Source organism: Sinocyclocheilus rhinocerous, unplaced genomic scaffold, assembly GCF_001515625.1.
Source record: "Sinocyclocheilus rhinocerous isolate Xijiao unplaced genomic scaffold, SAMN03320098_v1.1 scaffold615, whole genome shotgun sequence".
Lineage (NCBI taxonomy): Eukaryota > Metazoa > Chordata > Actinopteri > Cypriniformes > Cyprinidae > Sinocyclocheilus > Sinocyclocheilus rhinocerous.
The window spans coordinates 74,866-94,475 of NW_015631049.1; the positions used below are offsets into that span (position 1 = coordinate 74,866).

General features: G+C 34.9%; 1 protein-coding gene across 4 annotated transcripts in view; it reads right to left on the reverse strand.

Annotated features, from left to right (window-relative positions):
* Positions 1 to 19,610, reverse strand: part of LOC107741183 (neuronal PAS domain-containing protein 2-like) — a 67,590-nt gene that overhangs the window by 10,848 nt on the left and 37,132 nt on the right. For 3 of the 4 annotated variants that reach the window (XM_016553799.1, XM_016553795.1, XM_016553797.1), the window contains 7 exons: positions 6,393 to 6,710; positions 6,189 to 6,245; positions 5,203 to 5,357; positions 3,965 to 4,056; positions 3,002 to 3,091; positions 1,164 to 1,287; positions 457 to 570 (listed from right to left, as the gene is read on the reverse strand). In XM_016553799.1, coding sequence (XP_016409285.1) covers positions 457 to 570; positions 1,164 to 1,287; positions 3,002 to 3,091; positions 3,965 to 4,056; positions 5,203 to 5,357; positions 6,189 to 6,245; positions 6,393 to 6,466 — 706 coding nt within the window. In that variant the 5' untranslated portion in view covers positions 6,467 to 6,710. The remainder of the gene's footprint in view (positions 1 to 456; positions 571 to 1,163; positions 1,288 to 3,001; positions 3,092 to 3,964; positions 4,057 to 5,202; positions 5,358 to 6,188; positions 6,246 to 6,392; positions 6,711 to 19,610) is intronic. The other variant, XM_016553798.1, reaches the window with a different exon arrangement.

Here is a 19,610-nt window from a genome sequence, read left to right on the forward strand (position 1 = left end):
GTGTACTAGAACAGGCTCTCATACTAGGTTGTTCGAAAAGCATAATTTTTCACATATAAAAATAATAATTGAAAAAGAAATACAAATATTTATTTAAATATATATAAAATAACAAAACAAAACAAAAACTTAGCATAGTTTTGGCCGTGGCTTGATTGTTTTCATGTCTATTTAAATTTCAAGATTCTTCTCGTTTTCACATTCCCTATTAGTGCAAATGAAGAAACGGACCAATAATTCCAACATAGGCAAATGCCTCCTCCTCATTAAATCTCTTCCTCAACCAAATGCACAGAAAGAAAAACAAATGCATGTTCATTCCAAATGCTTGTTATCACAGCTAAAGCTTACTTCAGGAATCAAGTAATATAAAAATTTAACTATCCATCAATTATTAGTGTCTCTGTTTGTGTTGCATGTGGCTTGGAGTGATAAAAGTGACAAATAAAAACCCACCATTATTATGAAACTTGAAATCTCCAACAAATTTGACATATTCGTACGTGGGTGGTTCTTTCGGGTCAATGTTCCCCCTTGCTAAATGACAGCAGAACTCAACATGCGTCTCATCTGAAAGAAATAAAAGAAAAAGAGTGCACAGGGAGAGGAAAGAAACTGTTAGCTGCTGATATAACAGCAATTCAGTTTGTCAGACAAACACACAAGGTTAAGGCTAATGTTCTATTATGGCTGTGGCCCCAGTGTGACTTTGATGATTATCCTAAAATAGAGTACAATGACCTGACTGACTGTACAACAGTCTGTGTGTGTGTGTGTGTGTTTGAGAACAAGCAAGTGTAACCAGTAAAACAGAGGTGGTTCTGGTGATTAAATAAGATGATAAGTCAACAGTGACCAGCATCTCTCAGTATTGGTGAGTGTTTGTGTCTTAGGGATTGGGGTCAGGGTAAGAGATGTATGTGGGATTATCATGTATGTGGGAGTGTTGTAACAGATAATCTGTGTTACACTGCACACACAAGAGCCTCTATAATTAGCCTTGAGTGTAATCATAGAGCACCCTACAGCCACTACAGACAGCACACACTCACAGCACATTGCATACAACTGTGTGTGTGTGTGTGTGTGTGTGTGTGTGTGCATGGCAGTGTGATAGATTGTGTGCTGATCTGTGCATGCATGTATACTGTATATATACTCACTGCTGTTGAGTAGGTCCACAGCAGAAGGCTCCGTCAAGAGCATGTGTGATGACAGAAGTTTATACACCTCTCCGTGCTCTCGTTCTGGCAGGAAGTTCAAAATGTTCTGGTCCACCATATCTGACTGAGACACAGCAGCATCCATGACAACGTCACTCCTTACCCACTTCCATTAGTGCTACACAATGCACTACATTTCCCATAATACTAAGCACTTATGTACTACATAATTTCACAAGAATCCTAATTTTGAACAATATATTTTCACAAATAATTTTTTAAAATAATTTGAAATAGAAACATTATTATTATTAATAGTAGTAGTTGCAGCAGTAGTAGCAGTATTTATGGTTCGATAAAAATTACACCATCAAAATAAACCACCTTGTGGCAATGTTGTTACTGTTTCCTAAAACTATATCTATTAAAAATATTTTTCTGTACTGGACCCTTTTCACATTTCCGGGTTTCTCAGAAGTGGAAGTCGTCATAGTTGGGTAACTTCTATAGAGGTTAACCGGAGACTACATCAAATATTTTTTTTTTGTGTTTCCATTTGCACAAATAGCACTTTCAAAAATAGGAAAAAATAGAGAGAGATTGATAACGGCAATCAGAAGAGCGAACAATGTCAAATTTACCGTCACTCCCACAGATGCTGCATTATAAATGTACATAAGTTGTATTTTTTTTTTTTTTTATTAAAATGAGAAATGTGAAAATGTTAAAAGGGTCCAATGGAATAAAGTTGAAATAAATTTGAAATGTTGCCTTGGCAACTAACTGAAATAAACAAGTTAAAGTGTTAAAATGGTTAAAACTAAAACTGAAGTAAAATAAATAACATAGAATTTATATATATAGAATATATATATATATATATATCACACATCAAATAATATGTAAAAATAATAACAATTACTACAACTGAAACAAAAAAAATAATTTGAAAATATAAAACTAAAAGCTAATTCAAAATATTAATAAACACTATAATAGCACATAAACAATACTAAAACGGCCTTGTGGATAGAACTAGCTTTCTGCTGTTATTGGGACTGAGTTCCAATCCAAGCACCATCTTAAGAAAATCATAAGAGTATTAGCACAATCTGAGTAGTTCCATAATTGCTACACATGACCTTCAGAGCCACCTGAGTACAGCTTGCTCTGTTCCTCAATAACAAGGGTCTGCTAAGCCCTCCTCTCTGCTTAATAAGGCCAGAGTTTGATAGGTTTGATAGTTATGAAGCTATCTATCAGTATCATCATACAGCATTTGTGACTCACACACAGCAGGAACCGAACTAACGGTAAAGTTTGGAAGCAAATCTCATTAGACTGGCAGCATGTCATCACAGAATGAATGGATTTTTACGCATTTGCAGCATTAAGAAGAGAGGTACATTGATTCAGGTTTATGAAATACGTTTTTTTCTGTAGTTAAGTGAAACCACTTAACTGCCAATAACATGCCACTTCAATTGGGGGGACATTTTTCTGACAATTTCAGAAAATTTTCCATGAGGCACAGCAGTTGACATTTCATGATTTTCAGATACTGTACAAATACAAATAAAGGCCTAAAAAATTTGAAGCATTTACTAAGGACTGTTGTCAACAGCCTACAGAAAACCTGCTGTGTGGGGGCTGCCTTGTCTATGTTTAGAAAAACATGACAATTATATTACTAATAACAGTTTGTCAGACTAGTCATAATAAAACACAACATTCTCAGAGGTAATGAGTTCATTTGATGAAAAGTAAAGCACCAAATCAAGTTTTCTTGGATGCACTGAACTGGAGTTTGTTGTTTTGGAATCGCATCCTTTACTTACCGGCAGATGACCAATGAGAGACGAGACACTGTCAGATACATATATGATATTCCCATCTGTAGTAAGAGCTATTAGGAAACCATCCAATGCCTGTCATAACACAAAGAATGTTGTTTTGAATCAGCAGAAATTCTCATAATACACTGATGACAATGTTACTTTTGTTATTTAAGAAATAGTTCATCTAACAATAAAAATTCAGTCAGAATTGAATCATCAGTCTTTATTCAGTGAATGACTGAACTGAACTTTGAATATTTGGTCTTGTCCTCACACAACGTAATAATTGGGTATTTAATTAGATTTAATTTAATGTGCGAGAAAATGTATTCGTTTTCAATTTCTTTAATCAAAGCTGAGAAAGCTGGTTATTAAAACCTTGCTAGCTGCAGAGTGTTGTCTATCAGCCTCTTGAGGTTGCACAATTTTGTCATTGTTTTCTTTATGTAACGATAAATAAATGAAGGATTCCCCATCCCAAAACATCTTCCCACGTTGCTGCTTTTACATGCCTCTTATTGAACTTGTACCTTGGAAAATCTAAGACTGGGAACTGAGAAGAGCCAGAGGTTGTTTTTGAAAGGAAGTGTTCAAGTATGAATGTTTCCTTAATGCTGGATAATTCAAAATGCCCCATAAAAAGCTCAACTTCCGGTTTTAAGGCTATAGGAATGCGGTGTACCGGTCAGGCTGACTCTCTATATTAACATCCTGTATTTCTGCTACATGATTAAAGTTAAACTTATATGAGTTTCCTTTATTTGTAATGTGTGTTACTTTTTAAGTAGGCTCCACATTTATGCCTGAAGCAGTGCTATAAGGCTTTTCATAGCCTCGCAAAATACATGATGTCTTGACAGTATGGTACTTAAGAAATACAGCTGAAGTGTGGAGTATTCCCACAGGCCAATAGAAAAACTGAAGGTTGATGAAGCAGATATGACGGTTACAAGATTCCTTTACCTCCAGCATTAACTGGGTGAATTCCTCGTTGCTGAGGAAAGAAGGCTTCCAGTCCTGCCGGACCTCACAAGATTCTGTTTGCGCAGTGATCTCTGGAAAACATCAAACAGCAGGAAAATGCTGTGAGAACTTGATTGTGGAATTCTGAGAAAGGAACTGTGTGGACTAATAGGTTTGGATGGAATGGGTAAAAATGGAAAGAAATTTTAATCAAACAGTATGGAAGTCTGAGATTGGAAGTTGGAAATGGCACTGGGATTGTTTATAGGAGCAGTGAAATCTGCTGCCAGTAAACGTTCTGCTGATGGCCTGACAGCTGTGCCCTGGATTCAGACAGGAAATGGAACAGGGCCCATCACAGAGCAGCTCCTGGCACACAAAGGTGTTAGTAGTGATACTCCCAGGAGCTTGCAGAAGTTTGCAAATGCAAAAATAAATAAAAAATTATTCGGTTCTAACCAGAGTCCAAAATATGTGTAAACCCTGGCATCAAGGTTTAAATCAATTGTGGCAGTGATAATACGAACCTTGCTGATGTGAGGTGGGCGATTCAAATCAAATCAAACCGTCTACCAAACAAAATGGTATTTTATTCTAATGAGGTTTACCTCCCTGGAAAAATCAAGTTTATATGAATGCTTAAAGGTTTTTTTCCTCTCTAGAACTGCATGCGACCACACATATGCAGAATATTCCTTGCACACGCAAATATGAGGAACAAAATCATGATTCACGACTTCATGTTTTTGTGCCAGGTGCAGTTTCACTGAGAGATGATGTTTGCTCATGTCATGTATGACGTAGCAAGTGACATGAAAACCTGTGGTTTTTGTCAGAAATATGCATGGAAAAAACAGCCAAATCATTTAATTTAAATTGTTCATAAACATAATGCAAATACATGTCCTGGTTGATAATATTTATTATACACTTACAATATAATATAATATTTTATTTTATTAAAAATATTAAATGGCAGACAATTAAAAAAAAACATTTGAACCCTGGTTTTAGCACAGAGCTGGGTATCATTCTGGTTTTTGAAAATCATTTTTTCAAATTATCCATAATAAATAATATTAGCACAAAATAATGAGAGTGAATCTTAGGTTGGGAGGGGAAATTTGATATGTGTTGAACATAAACAACATAAATGTCCATCAAACTACATTTTTTCTTCCATCTGGTTAGAGACTGGGGGCCACTCTCAATATTTTAATGTGATGTTTCTCCCTCACCTTTCTGTTTCTGCAGGAAGTCAATGGTCCTCTGCAGGATGGTGGATTTGTCCATCTTGCGGGGGTGACCTTGACCCTGCAGCATTGTACACAGCTCTTTAATGAGAACATTGAACTGGTCTCTTCTCTTCTTCTCTGATTTATTACGGGACGCCCTGCAGAGAGAGAGAGATGGACAAAAAGCATGCATTAAAAATAAACGTACATATGTTGACTACACACGAACATATAAAATGGATTAAAACAGTTTTTAATTACATAGTTTTACTGATAATTTGGCCTTGAAACGACAAGACATCTTCAAAAAGGAAACGTCTGAATGCAATGACAGTGTTTGTGTATGATTTCTAATGAGAATCCCAGATAACGGTAATGAATTACAAACACGTCTATTACACACAGCCTTATCTCTTATATGCCTCAACAATTTTACAAATTTCAGTTCAATTACAATTGAGGATATTGATTCCAGCTAATGGTTTATATAAAGTCTCCAAATGAAAGATTACTCTCAGGTGTAAATGCTCTATTATTTCAGATGTTCCTGACACTTGGGAAACATTACCTATTGAGTAAAATTGCAATCACCTGTGCTGGTAACAGTCATTCTGTGGTGCACAATGTCATGCAAACTGACAAAAACATTGTTTTTGTAGTTGTATTGGCAGTTATAGCAAGAAGTACCAAAATTAATAAATTATATATATATATATATATATATATTTTTTTTTAAATTCCTTTCAACCCTTTCCATTATCTTCAATTTTCATTACTCTCCTTTTTTCTCTCTCTCTCAGCCCTAGACACTTTTTCTCAAGGAAAATCTATTGTATTGAGTAAAAGTGTGAAGAGCTTTTAGAGGTGTGATTGCTTAATCATGTCTGGACTCAATTACAGTTCACAGGTTTACAATCTAATGTGGGATCTTATTATTCAGCATATTGCACAATAATGTGTACTACAACTATAAAGAGCTAAACACAGACCTTTTTGCTTTGTCCTTCTCATCTTCATCCATTAAATCATCCACACAGCTGCCTGTGCTGAGAGGAAATCACAGAAAATTGTTTTTCTATTTAAAATAAATTTTTGGCACTATTAAAATCTCACAAAATATATAAAATAGCAAATTATAACATTATAAATGGACAAAAAACAACAAACATATCGTGATGTTAGTGTAGACTCACTCCCATTCCCTCCGGGTGGACGGACAAAGGCCTCCAAACTCCGAAAGGTTGTCCATGCTCACTCCTTCTCCCATTCAGGCCGTCTGGAAAGGCTGGCGTGTCCCATTCGTGTCTTCTACACTCGAAACACCCACAGAAATTCAAATAGACACCACACACTAACCACCCAATGCCAGTGGTTAGCCACTACTCACAAATCTCTGATAGCCAGCCACTGGTGTTACCCCACTAATGATTGGCAGCCAAGAGATGCTGCAGTTATGTTCTTACGGCTAGCCAGTCCTTAAATGCTTTAGTTAGTGATGGAAACAGCAGAACCTGTGGAGGAAAACAAAAAGGGTGTTTTAGTTGCCAGTTTTTTGTTGTTGCTGTATTTATGATTGTTTTTAGCCATGATTAATTTATTCTGTAACTGAAAGTGTCTGACAATGCTAAGTAGTACTGGGTTGGTCATGTGATCTTAACTTAAAAAAGCTTTTTATAGACTAGAGCCTCCTGTAAGTATATATATTATTAAATATATTTCTCTCTCTCTCTCTCTCTCTCTCTATATATATATATATATATATTTACTTTACATGGATTTTAGCTGACAAATAAACCAGGAGACCTGGGTGCAGGTTACATGGATAAAGAATACACATTGTTCATTTACATATACTACTGACACTGAAACTAAATAAAGCTGGTTAAAAATTTTTTATTGCATCTTTAATGCCTGGCACAAATCACAAAGTTTTATTTAACAATAATAAACAATATTGAAAGCATCATACAAGCAGAGCATTTGTTAATTGCCTTTTCGTGAAGCGGCAAATGGTTTTGTACATAATCAACAAAAAGTTTCGAATTAGTGATTTTTTTTTTATTAAACTGTATTTTTATATATTCAGTTGTTTACAAGTCTGGAAAAATGGAAAACCAACATTAATTAAATATTCTCTCTCTTTTTCTCTCTCCCTCTGTCAAATGAATAAACATTGGCACCTCTCCAGATACATTACACTTCACCAAAGCCAACAGAGATACCACATGCTGTGTGCTTCATGATCAAAAATCAGTCAAAAATCAAAGCATACAGTTGAAAACTCTGTGATGATTCATGTTTCACAATTATTATATTAGTTTAAAAAATATATTTTAGATAATTACAACTGAAAAGTCCCATCCAGACTTTTGCTTTAAACATATTATTCCCGACAGCTAAAATGATACATTTAAAAGTTCAAACTATTCACTGATATGAATAAATATTAAAGCAAATTATTACTTTGAAATGTGATCTTTCTTGGGTAAATGTATTTTTTTAAGGGTTACAATTTCCCCCCAACCACTGTTACACTGATTGTAACACTCTGTCTTGTATTAAAGGTGCTGTATGTACCTTTTTTTTTTTACTCTACATAAAAATACCATAATATGTTTGCAGATATTTAAGAAACATGCTAAGTTAACATACTTGTTTATCTGAAAAACAATGCTACAGTCAGTTATTCGCCTTTGAAAATGTGCGTTCCGGGCCGGAATGTCTGTCTCTGTTTTGGTTTGTGAAACCCGCCCACTGCCAGTTTACCCAATTGTATTTCGGGACCCCGGGTTGCCAGGTGGCGGAAAACACAGCGTATTTAATTTCATTCATCCTCAAGTGCGCTGGTTCCTGTTGGTGTTGTCAATCTGGCAACCTACGTGTGCCTCAAGTCTGAGAGGAGGGGCCGGGTGAAAAAAAACCTCTCCAATATTTTTAATTTGGACTGCAATACCTAGTTCAACCACTCGGTGTCAATCCTACATACAGCACCTTTAAATTTAATATCATGATGTAATCTGTAGGTGTATTAAGGTATAGTTACTTAAACCATACATACAGATGTTTCTTAAACCAAAAGACTGCAGGTAGATTTGTATTAAAAAAGTAAAAGGTTACAATCTCCCCCGATCCGATCTCCTTTACTTTCAAAGTGAAAAAGTGTAGTTATCAGCATGCTATGTAATATTGCGAATATGGAATATGTTTGATAAAACTGATATATTTTCATCATTCTTTTACCCAACTTGCCTCTTGCTTGCTTAATGAACACAGTCACAGGAATCTGTTATTGTACCCGTTCATTATCTAGAGCTACACACTCATTCAATAACTGCCTGCAATTGTTTCTCACGCCAACCTTTACAATGATGAAGATTTTGGGTGTATCAGAGCTGTTTTAGATCAAGTCTAATTATATACAAATCAGCTGTAGATCTCCACCTTAGTCCAGTTAATAATCCTTCTGCTTTGGACTACGTCGTAAACGGTTTGAGCGGAGGTGCTGCTTACTCATTTTATCAGTTTCTGCATTAAACATGTTTAATGCAATATCCGATGACAAAGAAATTTACTGTGCACATGAAGTATTGTGTTGACACCTATGCTTAAGCGTTAATGCAACACTGGCACAACCCTCAGGATATGCTGCTTCGGCAAGGAGTGCCATGACCTAGAAACATCTTTTACGCCGAGCTCTTTTCATAATCCAACACAACAGACAAGAATAAAGAGGAAAAAGTGGGAGAGAGATGAGTAGTTAAAGAGTGTATGAGAGAGTGAAAGGAGAGTGTGTGAATTGTGTGTGTGCACAAATTATCGAACAAGATCGGATACTGTAAACACCACAAAAAATAATGTTCTTAATCAATAGTGTTGTCATACGTTGAGTAGGCTTCAGCATCCACAAGACACTACAGAATAAGCAGTTTGGAGAATGGATGGATGGAGTATTTTTGTCTTGTTTTCCTGCAAAAATTACGGAAGTTCCAAGGGGCCATGCATTATAATTTTTTTCCTTCTTGTTTTCTCGTGATCACGACTTATTTTTCTCGTGATCACAACATAACAAAAGTTGTTATCTCGTTATCACGACTTATTTTTCTCGTGATCTCGACATAACAAAGGTTGTTCTCTAAGTTACACAACTGAGCCAACAGGTGGCAGAACTATTGATGGGGAGTTGAATACAATATCCACTATACTGTATGTGTTTGGGACAGAGGACCTTCTTCCTGATCGCTATACCGTATTGGCCCGAATATAAGACGACCCTGATTATAAGACGACCCCCCTTTTTCCAGATGTACCTTTTGGAAAAAGGCTTTTTAAAAACCAAATCTTGTTTTTTCTCAGTAAAACACATTTTGTCTTCAATTATTATCATATTGCATATTTGTCCTATTTTAATTTTTGTTTTGAAAGTATGGTAAAAACTGGTAAAATGTACCAACAATCACATTTAAAAAATATACACTTTTTGATATACCATTTAAAAAAAAAAAAACAGGTAGCCCATCTGAATTAGAACATTTAGGCTATCCATCTATTAGTAGCCTACCAAAATCTTATTAACAGTAGAAGTTTAATCTTACTGTAGTCTTCAAATCTGGGTACTGTCTTACGTTTTAAAATCACAAAGGGAGTTTGGTCCCATCAGGCTAACCTGACAGTCACGACTTGTGCAGCTGTGAGGTTTTCTTTTTCTTTTGTTTTTACTCGCGATCTTTACAACACGCACACTCGTTTTATACGTATTGGCACCACCTAGTGTTGTGGGTGTATTATTGACATGTCAAAGTCTAGACCCTGAATATAAGACGACCGCGTTTTTTCAGATGTATTTCCAAGAAAAAAACATCGTCTTATATTCGGGACAATACGGTAATTTGTGCAGTTCATTACTGACATTTAATTAACTTATAAATGTTAAATGCTTGAATAAATATGATAATTTTGCTTGAAATTGTATCTGTTATCTTACGTTATTACTGCTGCATGACTCATCACAGTTTCTCATTTACAATGACGTAGGCTTGTAATGTGCATCTTTCTGATTTTTAATCTTTATCGTTAATAAATGTATATTAATAAGAAATGTGATTTACATGTGTGTATAATTTAGTTCAATGATGTTATACAGTGTTGTGGTCTAATGGGTCTAATCTTTTATATTTTCTACATTTCTCTGTAAACCGCACACACATAACAGCATCTTAAGCTTGTAACTCACATGATAATCACAGCCTATCCTATATGACTAATAAAAATCACAAACAAATTATTATAATTTATTATTATATATATCCTAATTTTATTTCAAACGAACGAGGAAAATAAAGTGAGTTGAATCCAAGCAGCTTAAGATTTTTAGAATAGGCTTCTCTGCATTCTTCTGAAGGCGCTCCACCTGCGCTTGCGGTGAATGCAATTTGTTGTTGGACCATTTAAAGGGGTCATATGATGCGATTTAAATTTTTCCTTTCTCTTTGGAGTGTTACAAGCTCTTGGTGGATATAATACAAAGAATAGTGTTATAAATGTACATAAATAAAAAATAAAAAAACAAATATGAAAAACTTTCGAGGATTTACGATGCTGAAGACAGTTAAACGCGTCATCACAGTCTTGTGAAAAGGGTCCATCAGTGTTAAAAGAACCACTTTTGTTGTGTCGAAATCATGAGAAAATTAAGTCGTGATCACGAGAAAACAACATTTGTTATGTCGAGATCACGAGAAAACTATTTTTTTTATATCGAGATCACGAGAAAACAAGAAAGAACAAGAAAATTATAATAATGCATGGTCTCGTAGAACTTCAGTAAAAAATATCTAAACATCTTCAAAACAACATACATTTCTGTAGTTTCAAAGAATATATCTTGAAGTAAATTGCTTTTTCTTACCATGTTGAGATAAAAACTACTTGTCAATGAGGCAAAAAAAATTTCAATTAAAGACAAGCAAGTTTGCTTCTCAAATATTTCTTGTTTTAATTATATTTATATTTATAAAAGCAAGACAAGACATGATTCTGATTGAGAAAAACAAAACAAAACACAAATGATCCCTGACAGAATTTCATCAGTCATTAGGAGGACTACAACATAAGCTGGTCATACATTTAAGTTAGTTATTATCATATGAATTTGTCTTGTTAGGAGGCTCTCTGCAATTAAAGGCCTATCTTAGCAAGCTCTGTGTATTTTTGGCTTCTTGTTTGGACACTTGCCAGTAACGTAAGTCAATTTGGTAAGATGCACCGCCTACACCAAGAATATAAATGAAGAAATATAATACAAGCAGAAATATAATACAAACCTGTGTTTTCATAATCGACTAGTCAGTGAGTGGGATGCCTGAACATCTAGTTGACTAATAATAAACGTGGTTTAAGGTCACTTGACCCTGATCTAAGACATTCATTCAGAAGCAAGGGATCTGAAAACAGCTTCATAAAAAACTTTCCTTGCAACTTTTTAAAATAAAACACAACTAGGGAATAAACAACAGTGGCACTTTTTTTATTTTTTTTTTAAGTTTTTGTTTTTTTTTATATATAATTACTTATTTAATAAATAATGATGACTAGGAAATATTTATAGTGCATTGTCACCATGCTTAAACTACCAGCACATATACACACATCAACTGTGATTTGTGAATTCCAGAAATCTGACAGTTTTTCCTTATCAGCTGAGAAGAGCATTGTGTCTGTGAGATAATGACTGACCTATATTCACACACACCCACACAGCTTTTTAAAACATGGTTTGCTCTGCAAAACATCACACTGACAGAATCAGAAAACAGCAATGCAAACAAGGTGACCAAATATCAAATATCTTTAGAAATGTTAGGTTGTAATGGAAAGTTTCTAAACAAAAAACTGAGCTTAATTAGTAAGAGAAAAGTGCTTCGTCCAGAACTTGCCATACTGTATATATTAGTCAAAATTTATACAAATGTGAGTGCAATTTACAAGTTTTGTGAGTGCAAGTTTTACCACAAATATTTCATACCATCAGGCTGCCTCAGAGCACAACGAGTGTGTGTGTGTGTGTGTGTGTGTGTGATACTTTATGATTTTTACCATGAGTTATTTAAGCATAGTTTCAGCAAAACTGTTATGACCAGGCAACCGAGGCAAGCACAAAAGAGAAGCAATAGGCCTAAGTTTTAGTACAGCTGGATAGAATTAGAATACAGCACCTCCACAAACTTTATAAATACAGCACATCCACACACATTCACGCACACGTACACTTGTATACACACAGATCACTCGCACACACACATTGTGTTTTGTCCAAGTTTCTTCAGACTAATCCACAGTAAGTGTATCTGACAAATAGTTCAAGCCTTTGAACTGCAGTTTCATATTTAATTCACATTTAAAATGAAATTGAAAAAGATGATGAAAGAGAAGGGACACAAAGACAGAGCGAGACGCAGTAAACTCTCAGCTAATGATTAATACAGCAGACTTTCTGCTAATAATAAACAGCAAATTCTGCCTATTGTATGATGAGCACATAGGATTCACTCTTGTGTTCAAGAGCAGCTGGACGGAGCACAACAGAAAAGAACAGAATGCAAAGGTCTCAAGATACATTTTGAAAAATTAAACTGTTTTTAACTCAATGAAAATGCAATGCTCATGGGGCTAGAAACAGATCGAGTTGCGAGCCAGTGGCCAAGGATGTCTATCTGCTACCTGTGCTTTAAAGAGAATGAATTTAGAGACACTTTTCAGAGAGGGTGTACAGTTTTACCTAAAGGTTTAATGGCTTAATGCTAAAACAGCACGCTAAGCATCTTAAAAAAAAAAAAAAAAAAAAAATTATAGTCATCCTCACTACTTGACTAGTCAGTTTTTTAGGTGATTACTCAGCCAGTTGATGATTATTATTATTATGATGATTATTCCTAAAATAGTAAACACTTTCTTCATAATAATCACATTCTGTTGAACATAAATTCCATGCTGATAATGAGCAGCAAACTCTGACAATAACAAAGCAAATTCTCTGGCAATAATATATACAGCAAACTGTCTGCTTATAATAAACCGCAATCATTCTGACAAATATAAAATGTCTGCCGATAATGAATATAGCAAACTCTCCAGGAGTAATAGACATAGCAAACTCTCATGATTACAAACATAGCAAACTCTGACTATCTCTTTCCTAAAAGCCTATTAAAACATTAAACTCTCAGTGACAATAAACAGAACAAACGCTGATAATAGCACATACAGCAAACTCTGCTAATAATATTTATTTATATTCAAATATCTGACAACTGCAAACTATGATTGCCCAATCAGAATCAAGTCTACCAAACAGCGGTGTAAAACTTTGACAGAAAACCCTTTGTAATAAACAAAGCAACCTCTGCTAATAAAAAATTCTGTGCTAATAGTAAATACATCAAACCCCAGACAGAAAATCCTCTGCTAACAGCAAACAGTTTGAAAATAATAAACAAAACAAAAAAAAAGCAGCCTTATCAGTGGCGCACGAGATGTGATGACGATGTATGTGTCATTGATTGCATTTGAATGCTTTTGTTAGCCTATCCAGTTGAACCCACTAGACGCGGCGCTGCTATGTTGTTCATTCATATATTGCGGAAAACGAGAGCATCAGTGTGGAGAAGATGTTGTTTACGTCAAAACTGAAACCAAGCCATTCACACAGAACGCATATTTATCACATTTTCTAGAGGGACATCTATCAGCGTTGCACTCGCGTCTCGCAGAGAGCGGCATGTTTAGAAAGCCATGTGAAATTAATGCAAGTTCAACTTAAAAAAAAAAAAAACATGTCTAAAGACGTTATGGCAGCTTTTCCCCATCCCACTGTATCTCATGTTTTAAATGAAGAAAGTAGCTTACTCTTTGTGATTGGTTTTCGGTCCTTTGTATTAAACTATACATACATGCATGGTGCTGTTTTTTTTTCTAATCGTTTAAGCAACTTTATTAATTATATATGGTTTATAAACATTATTTTAAACATTATGCACTTTTTTTCCAAAGATAGTCGTGTTGTTTTATTACGCTTTGAAGAAACGTGCATAATATTTTCCTCGATGCGCCCTCTTGTGGCCTCAGGAGAGAAGCCAAAAGCTTTTTTCCACCTAACTGAAATTATGCCTTTTAAATTCGAATATAATTAAAATTTTGATAATATTTAAGTAGAAAATTCGAATTTAGTTTTTCAGTCATTTTGACAGCCCTACTGCACCTTGCTCTCTAACACATGGCTCTTCTCAATGTGAATATGCGCTACTTTCTTATTTACTCAGAAAACAGCACTGTAAAACATGAATAAAATGTTTATGAAACGTTTATAGACACAAAAGAGAAAAGAAGAGAAAGACTCAACCACATGAAGGAAGCCACTGAGAAAAGAAGAGAATTTCTCCCATGCAGCAAGAACTGAATATATCTTGTTTTGTCTCTGTCAGAAACACACACAAAAAAAGACACTTAAAAAAAATTAACAATTGTAAACCAGCCACCCCTCCTTACTCACATATTTTAACCTAAACACATTTACACAGACACATACACACACTCATTCTTAATATAGTGAGTTTATCCCCTTAAACAGGACATAAACAAATACTGGACATTTGATCTAGTTTTCAGAAAAATGTGTGCGCCGCATTCTTTCTACCTGAATGGCCACACAGAATCTGCCTTTGGCCACACCCAGTGATGTGTAGCTTACACAGACAGAAACATGTTTACAACTTACAGCATGGCCTCAAATTACACACACAGAGAGCAATGAGTTCAAATCAGAGTTCAAATTCATAATCAGTTCTTGAGACACTAAAAATACAGAGCATAGACAAGATGAGCAACTTTCAAACACTACTAATAGATATTAACAACTAAATGTCTAACACATTTTCCACATTTATAGTGTGACAAAATGTACATATATTTCATTTCCACACCATAAATATTGTCCCTATTTACACTTGTCACTTCATGCGTTTTCTCAGATCAGATAGCTATTTGATTTGTTAAAACTGTCCCATTTACACATAAATGTGTCTCCGCAAAACAAATATAAAGCTGATCTTTTCCTGCACTATATGCAAATTCAACAGTTCACATCATTGAAAGCAACAGATATGCACTGCATTTTATTCGTCATCAGCTGATTTTAAGATCAAAGACTGCAACAGTGAGAGAGCGCCATCTGCACTGATGATAGAATGTAGTGTTCTCCATTTTTAATGAATATGACTGTGTGATGAACATGCGAAGATGCAAATTGCGAAACGGTGTGTTTTATTTGCATCAGTTTGCACATGCTTGCTGAAGTGAGTTTTTCAACACGCCATATCTGTGGAGATCTGGCTACCAGAAGCAGCACACTCTCATACCTTTATTTTTGGTCATTTTGGGAGGAGTAAAATTTATATATGTGGCATCAACAACCAGACGCATTTACACTTGTCCAGTTGCATCTGGAATGAGTCTCAAACCTGCTGAAGTGGTTTGTGTAATCAGATTGCAATCCATCTTGAATACATTTCGGAGGGCATTTACACCCGTTCTTTTCATGATCAGATATCCATCCGTTCAAAGAAATAGCTTGAAGTGGCCAAGTATAAATAGGCCCATTGAAATAGTTTATGATGATTTCATATTTTATAATTGTCCCTAGGTTGTGCCATTTAGCCATTAATAATTTTTTTCCCCCAGACATTTGTGTACTTGGTTACCAAGGAGATAATGATGCCAATGAAGAGTTTGAGATGAAATAATTAGACATGATGTGTGAAGAAAACAAAAAAAAGTGAACAGAATATTTGTCATGTTGGAAAACTATTTCATTATATTTTTAAATGTCACATATTACAGGCAAATTAAACTAAGTGTGAAAATCTGATGTTGTGAATCGACAGTTTTTCTCCTCTCCTCAAGTATGAGCTCCATATTCTCCTATATACTATACAAGCCATAAAAACCTGATTTATCAAATATAATATACAACAAAATTACATATGCAAACTTTTTTTTTTTTTTTAAACATTGTCTAAAAGTTCAATAAACTGTTCCATTAAAAAAAAAATTATATATTTTTTTTCTGGCTATAAATGTATATGTCAGGCTTTACAGGGTTAATATAGATAGGCCTATAACATCCATTTGTCTGCTACAAGCAACCACAACACATAAAATAATAAATTGAGCTAAGAGAACAGAGGTCACTGTAAGAAAGGGGATTATTCTTTTATCAGTGTCATAAGAGTTAACTCCTTCCCCATTCTCTGTCTTACATCTCACTAATAAGAATCTTCTCTATGATCCACACACACACACACAATGAACACATAAATACACACAAGATTACAAACACCAGAGCATGCCCATATAAACACACACATCAGACATGGGAGTGTGTAAAAGTAGCTGTTGGGTTCAGAAAGAGGTCAAGGGTCACACTCAGTGGTGGAAGCTGATAGGGGCCCCTGCAGTATTCCGGAAGGGGTGGAATCACTCGAGAATGTTACAGCAGCAACAGGAAAACACACACAGTTTTAGCACAATGTTGATGCAGTGTTACTGCGATGTTAGCCCAGAGATGTGTGTTCTGGCCTCATTCATGAAACACAAGCAGAACTAATTTCTTATACTGAATTGAGTGCAAATTTATGCATAGTTGTATGAATGACATTGACAGAAATTCGTTCTGCTTGTGCTTCATGAATGTGGCCCATTATATATACAAGCCTGGACGTTATAGTTAAAAGCTTAAAAGCTTCACGTAGATATACACTACCGTTCAAGAGTTTGGGGTCAGAAAATTTTTTTTAAAGAAAAGAATACTAAAGTAAATACATGTATACTTTTATAAAATATTAATTTTTAAATAAATGATCTTTTAAATAAATGTTCTATTGAACTTTCCATTCATCAAAGAATCCTGAAAAATAATGTATTACAGTTTCCACAAAAATATTAAGCAACACAATTGTTTTCAATATTGACAATAATAAGAAATTTTACCTGAGCACCAAATCAGCAAATTAGAATGATTTCTGATGGATCATGTGACACTAAATACTGGAGTAATGGCTGCTGAATATTCAGCTTTGCCATAATAAGTTATATTTAAAAATACAGTAGTCAACATTTGAAGTGGATCAAAAAAGTTCATCAAAGTTGTCCTAAGACAAGAACGGGCATTGTTTTGGTTTTAGGACAACTTTGATGAAAGGTTTTGATCCACTTCAAATGTTGACTACTGTATATTCAAATAGAAAACTGTTATTTTAAATTGTCATAATATTTCACAATATTACTGTTTTACTTTATTTCTGACCAATAAATAAATAAGGCAGCCTTGGTGAGCATAGGAGACTTCTTTCAAAAACATTCCAAAAACTCTCACTGACAATATGAAAGACAGTGTGTTATCTGCCATGTGCATCTGTACATTTGGGCTGACAATTAATACAAATATGTGGGTTAGTATATAACTAACTAACTAACAAATTAATTAATTGTAATTATTCATTATTCAGAATGCATAGAAAAATGCATACATGTTTTCCATGTAAAAACTGACACAGACAACAGCACTGTGGATCTTGTGGAGTGCTGATTCACTGTTGGGATGATTCATGCAGCTGTGTTGTCCCTGCATTTACTGTAGATGCTGCCTTCATCAGCCAGGTGAATATTTCAAGTGCACCTCATTCTTCCATAATCACACACACTCACTCACAAACAAAAACACACCAACATAGAGAGGAAAGGTCAGGAAAAAGCAATGAGGATCAAGTATCCTTCTGTGCTTTATTAAACAGTTTAATTTGTCTCTCAGTGCAATATGTGCAGTACACACAGAAATGACAGAAATATCTATGCAAACTGTAATTAGTAACAATATGCTACTGACCAGGGCAAGAGAGAGGAAAACAGATAAGTACAGTGAGAGAACAACAAAGAGTGATTTCCAGGAGGCGAACAGCCTGACCCCCCTGAGAGAGGTGGGGGAATTATTGCATCACTTACTGTTTACAGTATTACCATGAAGCCAAGAGCCCACCTTTAACCAGGGGCCCACTATACAGCAGCACACACAAACACCATTAACAAAGGGGCCTAGGTGCAGGCCCCAATACAAATCTACACACTGCACAAGTTTAAAACCATTCACACGTCTCCACCATCACATGAACGTCCAACGAACTTCATACGTGATATTATAAGAACTTACAGATTTTCGCATGCTTGCACTTGCCAAATAACATGGAATACTTTTGGGAAGGGTTAGGGTTAGGGCGAAACTAACCCACAACCATCACTTAAAGGGATAGTTCACCCAAAAAGGAAAATTCTGTCATGATTTGGTGAACATTGACTTCCATTCTATAGACAGAGAGAGAGAGAGAGAGAGACAGAGAGAGAGAGAGAGAGATTGCTCAAAATATCTTTTTATGTTCCACAGAAAAAAAAAGTCAAACAGGTTTGGAACAAAATGAGGGTGATTAAATTACTGAAGTATTTTCATTTTTGGGTGAACTATCCATTTAACTAAAACACAACCAAAAACAAAGACACAACATCCTAAAAAAAATCGTATTCTCCCTTTCTGTTCTTTTATTTCACTTCTGCTCTCATGCATCACAATTGACATATTGTGTACTCCAGATAATGTTGGTTCTTATAAAAAAGAGCTGGCAATATTCCACATTTAAAAGTCGTTCTGGATATTGCTTAATGAATAAATTTCATCAAAAACTATTTAAGCAGCATTTTGTTTCAAATCCTTAGTCTTTTATAACTATTCTAAATATTTTATACAATTAACATGAAGCTAAAAAACTATATGCATAATAAAGTACATTAACAATATGGTATGTACACTTGTAATGAAGTGATACATAATAACAGTAGTTTTTTGTCATAACTTCATTAATGTTCGCAAATGGAAAGCAGCGTAGGCTACTGTTGGTTACTTCCTCAGACAAAACGCGACTTCTGTCTATTTGAAGACTTTCTGACTAATCTAATTATTTCAACCTAACTGCTTTATACATTCATATAAATTTAACTTAAAGTCTCGATTCAAAAAAGTACATGAGCACGTTATGCGGAAGCCACCCTTAATTGTTACTTGCAGTCCACATAATTTCCTGAACCACAACAAATAGAACCCAAACACGCAATTCCAGCCCAGAAGGAGTCAAAGGCCACGAATCAGCTCCAAAAAAAAAAAAAATCAATCAAACGACTCAGTTTGATTTTCTTACATGTTTAAAAACGAACTACCTGAGGTTCGTTTATGCACCTTCTCAACCACTTTGAATAAAGAAACTGATTAAGATAGAAATTAAAGTGACAAGTGGATGGAAACTACGCTGCCACAACAT